A 13,399-nucleotide genomic window follows, 5' to 3' on the forward strand; every position below is an offset into this window, starting at 1 on the left:
TGAACTCATGGACCGGGAGATCATGACCTGAGCAGGAGTTGGATGTTTAACCAGCTGAGCCACTCAGGCACCCCTCTTATGTTTGTTTTCTAAAAAGAATATTATGCTCTATAAAGATGCTTTTTCTTTTAAGTACTTTTTGTTTTAACAGATTACATCTGATTCTTTTGTTATAACAGGGATCTTTCCATCTTTTTTTTTAATATGAAATTTATTGTCAAATTGTTTTCCATATAACACCCAGTGCTCATCCCAACAGGTGCCCTCCTCAATACCTATCACCTACTCCTCCCTCCCTCCCACTCTCCATCAGCCCTCAGTGTGTTCTCAGTTTTTAAGAGTCTCTTGTGTTGTGGCTCCCTCCCTCTCTAACCTTTTCTTTTTTTTTTCCTTTCCCCTCCCCCATGGTCTTCTGTTAAGTTTCTCAGGATCCACCTAAGAGTGAAAACTTATGGTATCTGTCTTTCTCTGTATGACTTATTTCACTTAGCATCACACTCTCCAGTTCCATCCACGTTGCTACAAAAGGCCAGATTTCATTCTTTCTCATTGCCATGTAGTATTCCGTTGTGTATATAAGCCACAATTTCTTTATCCATTCATCAGTGGATGGACATTTAGGCTCTTTCCATAATTTGGTTGTTGTTGAAAGTGCTGCTATAAACATTGGGGTACAAGTGCCCCTATGCATCAGCACTCCTGTATCCCTTAGGTAAATTCCTAGCAGTGCTATTGCTGGGTCGTAGGGTAGATCTATTTTTAAATTTTGAGGAACCTCGATACTGTTTATCACAGTGGCTGCACCAGTTTGCATTTTCACCAACAGTGTAGTTTTTAAGTAAACATTCTATTTGCCATGCTTATCAAATATAAGAAGGTAGTTCTTTACTGTAGTCTAGAAATTATTTTTGTAGTGGTCTATTAATAATTGTTGGGATTTACTATATGTTTATACTTGTCTGATAAATTGGGGGGGGGCGGAGTTAACAGATCTATGGTTTAAGGGTATCGCTTCCATATGGTTGGCAGATACTATAGTGGTTAACAATTTGTACTTTGCTGTCAGATAGATTTGAGATTGAATCCTACCTCTTTCATTTACTAGCTTTATGTCTTTAAGCAAGTTGTATTATCTTTTTATATCATTTGTCCTAGTCCATAAAATAGGGATATTAATAAAACTTGTATAATGGGTATATGGGAAAATGAAATTAGATAATGCTTGTAAAAGATTCAGCATAATGCCTGACAGGCCTATGGTTGCAATTTATTTACCTCTCTCACATCACCACCAACCATTACTGTTCTTATTTTGTGGAATATTAACTAAGATGTCAGACATGAGTAATTTGCATTAGTTTTGCTTTAAGTAATTAAAAATCTTTAAGAGATTCCTTTGTTATAACAACACTAAGGAATCAGGTTAGAGATGATGGAAAAACTGGTGATGAACTATCTATGTGTGTTACATTCTCAAAGACTTTTAATTTGGTACTTTTGGGGATCACATTTTGTTTGCTAGTTTCCAAAGGATATGATAAACTTTTAAAAAGAGAATTTAGCTGTGGTATGGAGGGAGGATTACAAGGGACAAGAACGGTTAAGAGACTAAAGCGAGAGACATGAACTAATAAGGTCATGGAAGGGTGGACAGAGAGAAATGAACAGTTTTGAGACGTAAGGTGTAGTATAAACAGTGATTGGAAATGGGTGATGAAGGATTGTTAAAAAGCAGAAATAGAAATTAGTTAGGATTGCTTATTTTGGATTATTATCATTTTTTTCATTTTTCATTATTTGGTAGTTTTCAAAACTAAAATCACTAGTGGATAAGATTTTTTTAATGTTTTACTAATTATAGTGCTTTATAATGTTTATTTCGGCATAGTTTTTCATTATGTTATTTAATTTTATCCTCATAGTTCTTTGAAGTTGGGGTTTAGACCATTTTATAAATATGATAATTCAAGTCTCAGATTAAATAATTTATAGAAGCTTACACATTTGGCAGAGTTAGAAGTCAAATATAAGTCTTCTGACCTGTTCTGACAGAGGTATTTCAGAAGCATTATGTGTATGCCATTTGCAATCGTTAAAGAGAGGTTTTTGGCATATTATTCTGACACATTTAAAATTTTACTGTATTTTTTTTTATTACAGGGGATTGAACACAGAGTTTATACTCTAAATGAAGGACAGTCAGCCCATATTTGTACTGCGCAGTTGGATAAAGCCAGACTACATTTAAAATTACTTGACTATCTTAATCATGATTGGAAAAGTGAATATTGTATAAAACCTAATCAGCAAGATATTAGTTTCATCAATTTCACCTGTGTTACAGAAATAGAAAAGACTGATTTAGATATTGCTATCCATGTAACTTACAATATTGGCCAGACCGTTGTGGCATTTCATAGTCCTTATTGGATGGTCAATAAAACTGGTCGAATGTTACAGTATAAAGCAGATGGAATTCATCGAAAGCATCCACCTAATTACAAAAAACCCATTCTTTTTTCTTTTCAACCAAAGCATTTTTTTAATAACAATAAGGTATGTAAGATTTTTTAAACTTTCATTTTTCTTCAGCTATTTATCACTCCTTTTTTAAAGTTTTGAAGAACATTATGAGACAGGTTAGAATAACATTTATATGTTTGAGGTTAAAATGTTAGATTTTAGTATGCAGAAACGTTTAGTGCATTAACGTAATATTTATGCTAACAAGCAAAAAATTTATCAATTTACCTAGGAATTTTTAAAGATATCTAAATTGTAATGTATTTGGAAATTTTTTTCTAGGTTCAGCTTATGGTAACTGATAGTGAATTGTCAGATCAGTTTTCAATTGATACTGTTGGGAGTCATGGAGCTGTTAAATGTAAAGGCCTGAAAATGGAGTATCAAGTGAGTTCATTCTTTGCTCCTCAAGAAACTTGTATGTAAATTATATCTATCAAATACTTAATTTTTATTAGGATGTTGCGGTAATGTAACAGTTTTTGAAATGTTGTTTTTTCCCTTTAGGTTGGTGTCACTATAGACCTCAGCAGTTTTAACATTACCAGAATTGTGACTTTTACCCCTTTTTATATGATTGAAAACAAAAGCAAATACCATATATCAGTGGCTGAAGAGGGAAATGATAAATGGCTCTCTCTTGATTTAGAGCAGGTGGGTAGATGAATGTCAAAAATGTACCTCTTTGGATTTTGAGTTTTACTTGAAGTTAAATACCTGAAACCACTCTGTAAGTTTTTAATTTGCCCCCCACACTCCATTTTATTTGTACCAGGCTCTAGATACTTAATTTTTAAAAACCAAACCTTGTCATTTAGGAATGTATTGCTTGATAAGGGAAGTAGATATTTAACAACTAGTAACCAAACAGTGAAAGCACACAGAAGAAGACTAGATAAAGTATAAATGCAGTGAAAAGTAGGAAATGATTTGTTCTTTCCATAAAGCTGTTAAGAATGCCTTTATAGAGCAAGCTAAGCCAGTTATTTTAAGAAGACGGTAGTGACTTAGGAGTGAAATTTTTATTCGGTTCCATGTTTAGCTATTAGACCTCTGCATAAAAGCTTTCTAAAAAGACTGCCTGATGGAATATTTTGCTTTTGAAGAAATTTTATTGTAAATCTGTTAGGATTTAAGAGACATTATTTGCTGTTTTTATTCACTGTGCCTTTTTGCTTTCAAACCATCTTGATGGGATCATTCTTCCTGACATATGTTCTGTAGATTTTCCTTTAGAGCTTGTTTTGGAGCTAATGCCATTAGTTTGTGTTTATCCATAAAAATTTTTACCATCGTCTTTTATGATAATTTCTCTTGTTAATGAATTCTATTTTTTCTCAACATATCTAGATTTTACTCCACCATTTTCTGGCTTCCACTACAGTTGAAAGTTCTGCCGTGATTCTGTTATTCCTTTGGAGGTTATTTTTCTTCCCAGTTGCCTTCATGATCTTTGTCTGTTTTGCTGTCATACTACCATTTGTCCATGTGTGGGCTCCGTTTATATGTCCTGCTTGAGATGCTTTCCTCTGAGATTTGTAGATCTATTTCGTACTTGCTGTAAAATTTGCAACTGTTTTCTATTTAAATACTGCATCTCCTTTGTTTTTCCATTGGTTTCTTCTTGGCCTTTAATCAGTATGTTCTAGACTTCCATATTCTCTCTTCCATATCTCTTTATATATATATTTTTTTTCTATTTTCCTTCTATGTATTTCTCTTTGCTGCATTCTAGATAAATTCTAAATGTATAGCTTTAATAACTTTTTACTTTTCCTGTGTCTAAACTGCTATTTAAGTTTTCAGGTTTTTATTTGCATAATTATGTTTCTTTGAGCAGTTCCACTTTTTTTGAAGTCTGCCTGTTCATTCATTAATGAATATCTGTGTGTATTTCTCATGTGCCTTGTGATACATCTGTTAACAGAACCACAAGTCCCTGTGTTTGTGTAGTTTACATTTCACTGGGAGTATGTAGAAACATTAATAATGGTATAATCAATCAGTAAAATGTATAGTATGTTTAAAGGTGAAAAGTCTAATCAGGGAAAAGAAAATAAGACAGAGCATAAGACAGGAAGTATTATTAAGAGTTCTAACAAACACAGTGGGCTATAGTTTTATATAAGGTGGTCAAGGGATAGGACTCATTGAGGTCATATTTGAATAGACATGTAGGCAGTGTGGGAGGTAGCAGTTGCCAAGAGCTCAGCTGAGCTGCCGGGTGTTGGAGCAGCTGGAGGACAGCAAGCCAAACTGAGAATGACTGTCAAGCCCTTAGTCACTTCCTCCCATAGTGTCAGCAAGAGGCTAACCTGGAGAAAGTGCCCACTCTCCCCCTTCCACTTTCCGTGTGGAGCAGCATTGGTCAGGGTTCAGGTGGATCAGCACAGACTTTGGGGTCGCGTGGCCGTCAAGGGAGCCTGGAACAAAAGGCTCTTCCACTTTTATGGACTTAGAGGATGAGCCATGACAAGGGGGGAAGAGCTAAGAGTAGAAAAGTACTGAACACTGAGAGGAGAGAGAAAGCCTCTGCAGGCTTCCCCCTCTGTCCTTGATAGAGAGGTCTTGGAGGGGGGTCCTCAAAAAGGCCTCTGCCACAGGCCATATAAAGAGGCCTCTGAATAAAGGGAACTTAGGTGGGAATTCCGACACGTGTAAGTGCGTGACTGGAGGTGAGGGCTGGGTCCTTGATACTGCTGTATGCTGACTGTGCTCCTACTCAGCCAAGAGGAGGGCAGTGTAGCCCTGCCAGATGAGGCCTTTGTAATTGCCTATGGGGTGACCTGCAAAACTGCACCTAGATTTTTAGCCAGGAACTGAAATCCTCAGCCATGTGGGTATCTTGGGAAAGAGCATGAGAGACAGAAGGATCAGCCAGGGAAGATGCCCTAAAGTGGAAGGATTTTTGGCATATTTGAGGAGTAGCAAAAGAGGCCGATATTACTGGAGAGGGGGAAGTAGTGGAGAACAAGGTGTAACAGGAGTGAAGAGCAATCATGGAGAGCTTCTTGAGCCATTCCAAAGGTTTTAGCTTTTGCCCCGAGTGAAATGAAGAGCAGTTGGCAGGTTCCGAGCAGTGATCAGTGATTACCAGCTCTTGCCAAATATTTGTTGAATGAATATATGATGTGTTTTTGCAGATGTTTCACAGGTGCTCATGAAGTCTAAGGTTCTTGATTTGTTGGATGTAGAGCCCTGCTGTCTAGATGCTAAGATGACCAACTCCAGATTTGTTGTCCTTTAGATGTTTTCTAGGTGTAGCTTCTTAACGTAGTTTTACTTACAGCAGTTCTGTGTCTTGATTTGTGTGTCTGTTGCAGAAAACATCGTTGGGTCTTAGCTTTTTTAAAAACCTAACTTTTACACCCTCTGTCTTTGTTCAGTTTATGTTTACATTAATTGCAATTACAACTGCCTAACTTTTTATTTTACTTTGTTTCTTTTTTTTAATGTTTATTCATTTTCTGAGGGGGGGGGGGCAGAGAGAGAGGGAGACCGAGGATCCGAAGCAGCCTCTACACTGACGGTGGCAAACCGACGAGGGGCTGGAGCTCACAAACCATGAGATCATGACCTGAGTTGAAGTTGGATGCTCAGTTGACTGAGCTACCCAGGTGCCCCCTTTCAGTTTCTTTTTGTTTTCAATTTCAGCTTTTCTTGAGATAAATTTTCTTTTGTTAGTTTAAATTTTTTACATCATAATTATGGCCTAAAGTGGTCAACCTTAAGATGCATGCTCATGGTTATTACCTATGTTGATTTGTTAAACTTACTTAGATCACTGTTTTCCTACTACAAAAGACAAGTGCATTAGCACTTGCTCTAATCTCAAGATTTTGAGCACATAACTCTTTAAAAAGATGCAGTGTTTATTTGTAAACATAAAGCATACATTTTTAAGCCAAGTCTACCAGAAAATAGGCTTGAGGATATTCAGAGTGCATCATTTTTTGTCTTCTCCGTTCCTCATGGGAAATATGCTTCGGTGAAGTATTGCTGTTCTTTTGACTCTTCTATGTAAGTTCCTGCTAGGTTGCAAAAGCCCTGGGTGGTAACATTCTAAGTCTCTTACAGCCTTAATCCTGTCTCATGTCTAGTTCCATTAATTAACTCTTAGGGTTGAATAAAATGGACTTAACAAGCTAATGCACTTGGCTTTAACATCCCGGTTCTCCTGCTTTGCTGCAAGTCATGTCATGATGATGAGTGTGACACATGAACAGTCTCATTGAAATGTGTGAAGTCATCAGTCTGGTTAGGGCTTATCACAGAAGGACAGGGTTTACGGAACAGTTTAGACAGTGCTGGTTCTCCTTGTCTGTCCTCCAGCTCTTTTGTTTCTGCTCCTGTTGTCTGGTCTTCTCTCACGGTACTTTGCCTCTTGTTTGTTTTTAGTTTGGATTCCAGATCGCTGATGCCCCTGTTGTTCCTTAAGATTTTGAGCCTATTTCCTAATGTAAACCTCAGATAACCCTTTTACTTTTGTACTCTTATTTGACTTCCAGGACTTTGGATTCATACATGACCTGATTCACCCTTTGTGTGTACTTTGGCTACTGCTTAATTACCAAATGGTGTGCACAACCTGATTATGACTTTTAGGAACTGAATGTACCCTTTGTTTTAAGCCAATCACTTGCTTCTCAGGTCAGCTTACATGCTGACTTTTCAACCCTCCTCCGGATCTCTGGACCACATTGAAGCCCCTTTGCCAACCCTCCACTTACCATACCTCTTCAACTTAGCACCCTTCACTGCTTGTATCCACAGTGCCCAGAGGTGGTGACCCATCTCTAAGTTGGCAGTTGATGGCTGTTTAGCTGAGCAACGCAACAGCCAGAGCATTGTGGAAAGAGATTTAAGTTTATTCTGATAGGTTTATTAAAATGATGAAATCTTTATTATGAAACCTTTTTAAGAAAAATAAATGTTTGTAATATATGTTTTAGTGTATTCCCTTTTGGCCTGAGGATGCTTCTAATGCACTGCTTGTTCAAGTTGAAAGAAATCAAGGCCCTCCCAAAAAGATACATTTCAACAAGCAAGAAAATTGTATTTTATTGCGTCTGGATGATGAGGTGGGTGGTGTGTGTGTGTGCACATGTGTGTGTGATTAGAGAAACTATTATATACTTACTAGTAATTTTATTTGTCTGATTTTTTTTCCCTTTCACCAAAATGAACAAACATTGCTTTTTTTGTAAAAGGATAAAGTACTAAAAGGAAACGGAGACATAAAACAATTTAATTGTTAAGCCGGAAGTTAGAGTGCCCAGAATGCTATAATGTACCACATCTGGAATTTGACCCATCTGTACATACTGATGTACTGATGGTTCCTGGTTTCCCACACATGCAGTAGAGAATCCTGAACTGCTTTCTTAATCATCCAAAGTGTATTAAGTTATGACTAGTCTTATTAAACGTTATTGGTTAATATTCTTTGGAAAATGGTCACATAAGAATATTTTCTTTTTTCTTTTGCTAGCTTGGAGGTGTTATAGCAGAGGTTAATTTGGCTGAACATTCTACAGTTATTAGATTTTCAGATTATCATGATGGAGCAGCTACATTCCTGTTAATAAATCACACCAAGAGTGACATTGTTCAGTACAACCAAAGGTAAGAAGATTATCACACAGTGACTTTATGATGATTTCTTAACAACATAGCACTGATAATGCCATTACAGCTATGTAAAACAATGTTCTCATTTTTTAAAAAAGGTATACTGGCATATAAAGGGGTAAAACTGACATAATATCTATAATTTACTTTTTTTTAATTGTGGTGTAATTGACCTATACATGATACTAGTTTCAGGAACACAACATCATGATACAGTATTTGTATATGTACAAATGAGTCTAGCTAACACCCATCACCACATGGAGTTACAAATTCTTTTTCTTCTGATGAGATTTACTTCTTCTGATTTCTTCTCCTGATAAGATTTACTCTCTTCTCAACCTTCAAAGGTACAATGCAGTATTACTAACTGTAGTCTCCATGCTGTGCAGTCCATCCCATGACCTGTGTTACCACTGGGAAGTTGGCATCTTTTGACCACCTTCACCTATTTTATCCACACCCTATCCCCACCCCTAACAGCCACCACTCTTTTCTTTTTATCTACACGTTTATATTTTTCTGTTGTTTAATGGTTGTGTTTTTGGCTTTTTAGATCCCTTACGTAAGTGAATACAGTATTTGCCTTTCTCTGACTTATTTCACCTAACATCATGCCCTCAAGGTTGTCACAAATGGCAAGATTTCCTCCTCCTTTGTGGATGAATAATAATCTTTTGTATTTATACACCATAGTTTCTCTGTCCATCGATGGACACATACATTGTTTTCATGTCTTGGCTATTGTAAATAATGTTGTGGTGACATGGGGATGCCTGTATCTTCTTGAATTAGTGTTTTTATTTCCTTTGGATAAATACCCAGAAGTGGGATAGCTAGATCTTATTATATAGTTACATTTTCGATTTTTTCAGGAACCTTCATACTATTTTCCACAGCGGCTGCACCAATTTACATTCCCACCAGCAGTACAGTAGTGTTCTTTTCTCCACATCATCAGCAGCACTTAATTTCTTTTCTTGTCTTTTTGATAATAGCCATTCTAATAGGTGTGAGGTGACAGCTCACTGTGGCTTTGATTTGCATTTCTCTGATGATTAGTGGCATAAATTACTTTCAAATGCTTCAAAAAAAGAAAAATGTAAGAACTGAAGCAAATATGGCAAATTTGGTCATTGTAGAATCTGGCGAAGAAATGTCAGGGTTTATCACAAGAACTTGGTTTTTCACATTTTTCTTATTTTTTTTTTTTTTAATTTTTTTTTTCAACGTTTATTTATTTTTGGGACAGAGAGAGACAGAGCATGAACGGGGGAGGGACAGAGAGAGAGGGAGACACAGAATCGGAAACAGGCTCCAGGCTCTGAGCCATCAGCCCAGAGCCCGACGCGGGGCTCGAACTCCCGGACCGCGAGATCGTGACCTGGCTGAAGTCGGACGCTTAACCGACTGCGCCACCCAGGCGCCCCAACATTTTTCTTATTTTTTTTTTTTTAATTTTTTTTTTTTTTAACGTTTATTTATTTTTGAGACAGAGAGAGAGAGAGAGAGAGAGCATGAACGGGGGAGGGTCAGAGAGAGAGGGAGACACAGAATCCGAAACAGGCTCCAGGCTCCGGGCTGCCAGCACAGAGCCCGACGCGGGGCTCGAACTCACGGACCGCGAGATCGTGACCTGGCTGAAGTCGGACGCTCAACCGACTGCGCCACCCAGGCGCCCCACATTTTTCTTATTTTTAATGAACATAATGTGAATATTGAAATGTCTGATTTTTGCAAACAGTAGATGCCTTCTTCTTGCTGACGGGTGTGGGAAGGGACTGCTACATTTCTAAGCTTCTTAAAGACTAGATTTAAATCTTGGTTTTCCAAGACTACTCTTAGTATCATTTGTTTCAATTAGTGTTTGTTTCTCTTACTGGTCCCAGGCTCTCAAATTCATTTTGTCTGCTTTTTTGTTTTCAGCTGTCACTTGTCAGTGGGCCCATATTTGAGTTCACTTATGCTTTCCTTCCATTGCTTAAATGTATGCTTCTAACCACTGATTAAATCAAATAAGCATTGAGTCTAGAGCCCAAGACTGGACTGGCAAATATCTAGAACTCCTCCTGCCCTATCAGTTCTCTCATTTGTGGAAGAAGTTGAGAGAGAGCAACCCTGTTTTTTTATGATTATCCGCATTATTAAAAAAAATATTTGATCAAAGCTGACAAAAAGAAATAGAAACAATTTCTCATTTGCCCTCCAATCCGTGTACCCTCAAGTAGCCTTGCCCATACAATGTTAATAGAATTAAAATCTACAGAGAATGACTTGAGTATCTCCTTTATCCATTCAAGGATGGTGTATGTCTGGTAACATTCTAGATCCATACACAGGAGCAAAGTTAGTAATTCCTTATATGCTGTGAACGATGTAGGGCATCATAGTTTAATTCTCTGACAACTGGTTGAGTCTGGCTGAAGCTGAATAGAGACTTCTCAGGCTTGTCCTGTGGCTTTGCCCTTGCAATTATCTCTATCCAGTTCAGATATAAAGTGTTTAGAAATCTTATCTACTGCACTGTTGTAATTATAAAAGTAAGTGATCCTATATTGAAATTCTGATAGCTAAAAAAACTGCAGTCTTCATGGAAATTTATGAAATTAATAATCTGCAGTAATGAACACTGGATTTAAACTTAGAATTATTTGAAGTAGTTATTAAATCAAGAACCTCGACTTTGGTTTAATATTGAATCCAGAGTCCTGTGTGCCAGTGATCCCCAAATCTTTACTCCAACATAGACTTCTCTTCAGCTTCAGGCTGCCACCTCCTCCTAATTATCAAATAACTAGTAGTTCTAATAGTCTCATAATTAATAGTAGCACATAATTAATAAATCACATAGTTAAGCTATTTTTTAAAGATCTCCTCTTGTCTAATCTTTCCCTTAATTATCCTAGCTCAGCCTCCCCGCATTTCTTATTCAAGTAGATTTTTTTTATCTGCATCTCTGTAGCCTTGTCCCTACTAAACCCTCATTTGCCACCAGAGGTAGGTTTCCAAAAATGCTAAATATAACCCTGTCTCTCTTGTTTAAAGTTTTTTAGTGACTTACCATATCTTTTACAGTAAAATTTGTTTCAAGGCTACCTTTCTAAACATTTCTCTTTCCCTATATTTGGGACCAGTTGAAGTCTTTGTTTCCTGAATCCCCTGGGTCCTTTCCATAGGTTTTCACCTTTTTGGTACTCCTTTCTGCCAGAAAAACTCTCACTGCCGGTGATCTCTTCCCTCACTACATTAATCTGTATACCCAGTTTTTTGTTTGTTTGTTTTTTTAAATTTTTTTTAATGTTTATTTGTTTTTTGAGAGAGAGAGACAGTTCACAAGCAAGGGAGGGGGCAGAGAGAGAGGGAGACACAGAATCTGACATCTAGTCTCCAGGCTCTGAGCTGTCAGCACAGAGCCCCATGCGGGGCTCCAACCCACAAACCAGGAGATCATGACCTGGGCCAAAGTCGGATGCTTAACCAACTGAGGCACCCAAGTGCTTCTCTGCACCCAGTTTTCAATTTTACCTTTACATATGTAGATTAAAGCATTTGTCACATTGCATTGTCTTGTGAGTTTAAAACTGTGTGCCTGTGCATGTGTAGTTAACATTCTGAGGACTGTGGTTACTTTATTTTCTTTGAATTACAATTTCCTATCTAAGGTAAATTTGAGATGAAGTTTTTTGTAAAGAATATTCTTCATGAGTTAAACAGAGTAAAATTTGTATGAATTAAAAGCATTTCTAAATATTTTAAACTAAGTTTATCCTGTTTACATTTACATTTGATTTTTTTTTCATGGAATAAACAAAAACTATAAGACTTGTCTCCTCTGCTTTTCCTCTCTTGGCTTTGCTGTTTGTTGTTACTACTATGGTTGTTTCCTGCATATAAAAATTATAACGGTCAATTTTTTTAATTCCATAGAAAAATTGTGAAAAGAAAACCATGATCCTGAAATCCCAACACTGTCAACATTTTGATGCATTTCTTTACACACTATTTTACTGTGTATCTGTGTATTTATTATCTGTGTATTTCTGCATCTCTTGTTTTTATTAGCATTGTGAGCATGTAAGTTTGCTTTAAAACACCATTTTTAATGCACAATATTCCATCATTTAGATGCACTATAACTAAATACTCTTTTACTGAGAATTTTGGTTATTGTCTAATTTTATAATTTTTTAATAAAGATCTTTAACCCATTTGTAGTCCTTCTTTTTTAAATTTTTTTTTAATGTTTATTTATTTTTGAGACAGAGAGAGACAGAGCATGGACGGGGGAGGGTCAGAGAGAGAGGGAGACACAGAATCTGAAGCAGGTTCCAGGCTCTGAGCTGTCAGCACAGAGCCCGACGCGGGGCTCAAACCCGCGGACCGTGAGATCATGACCTGAGCCGAAATCGGCCGCTTAACTGACTGAGCCACCCAGGCGCCCCTAGTCCTTCTAATAACTAAATTAAGATTCTTGCTATTTTTTTGTTATATGGATTATTTTCTTCTCGTGATGATTTGGAAAATACATGTTTTGTTTTTCTCTTGAAGATTTCAGTGCATTTTAAATTTTGAGAGTGAAACAATATCTTCTAATTTACCCATCAAAATATGGAATACTTTTGTATTTTCAGCTTCTCTTTCCAAATTCCCAGTTTCTTCTGCATATAATTTGGAATTTTTGACTGAAATTAATATGAAATGATTAGTTTTTTAAAAATGTGTTTATTCAGGGCTTTTTTGGGGCATTTGACAAGTTTATTTGACTAGTTGCTTAATATTTTTACATCCCAAGTCTTTTTTTTAAGTTTTATTTATTTAAGTATATGTATCCAATGTGGGGCTCAAACTCATGACCCTGAGATGAAGAGCCAGACAGACGCTTTTCCAAATGAGCCGGTCAGGTGCTCCTACATCTCAATTCCCAGATTTTATTTTGAGCCATCCCTGGCTTGGTTGGAAAAAGTCTTAGAGTTAGTTTTTCAGAAAAGGTTTGTGGATAATATTGTTATGCTATTGCTTGTTCGAGAATGCCTTATTCTTGAAAATTAATGACAATTTGACATGAAATTTTAAGTCCTAACCTCTTGTCTCAAAATTGTATAGACACTGCTTCATTGTTTTCTGGCATTTACCATTAGAGAAAAATGTGAGACCAGTCTTATTTTTATTCCTTTCTGAGTAACTGTGATTTTCCTCCATGTTTATGGGCAGGTTTCCCTCTATTTTCTTAAAAATTCAACATTTT

At 36.8% G+C, this 13,399-nt stretch overlaps 1 protein-coding gene across 1 annotated transcript in view; it reads left to right on the plus strand.

The window, feature by feature from the left end:
• Positions 1-13,399, plus strand: part of VPS13A (vacuolar protein sorting 13 homolog A) — a 255,636-nt gene that overhangs the window by 182,654 nt on the left and 59,583 nt on the right. Inside the window, 5 exon segments of the mRNA XM_030292769.1 lie at positions 2,161-2,556; positions 2,806-2,910; positions 3,031-3,177; positions 7,476-7,604; positions 8,015-8,148. Of these exon segments, the coding sequence (XP_030148629.1) occupies positions 2,161-2,556; positions 2,806-2,910; positions 3,031-3,177; positions 7,476-7,604; positions 8,015-8,148 (911 nt within the window).

Source organism: Lynx canadensis, chromosome D4 (genome assembly GCF_007474595.2).
Source record: "Lynx canadensis isolate LIC74 chromosome D4, mLynCan4.pri.v2, whole genome shotgun sequence".
In the NCBI taxonomy this organism is placed as follows: domain Eukaryota; kingdom Metazoa; phylum Chordata; class Mammalia; order Carnivora; family Felidae; genus Lynx; species Lynx canadensis.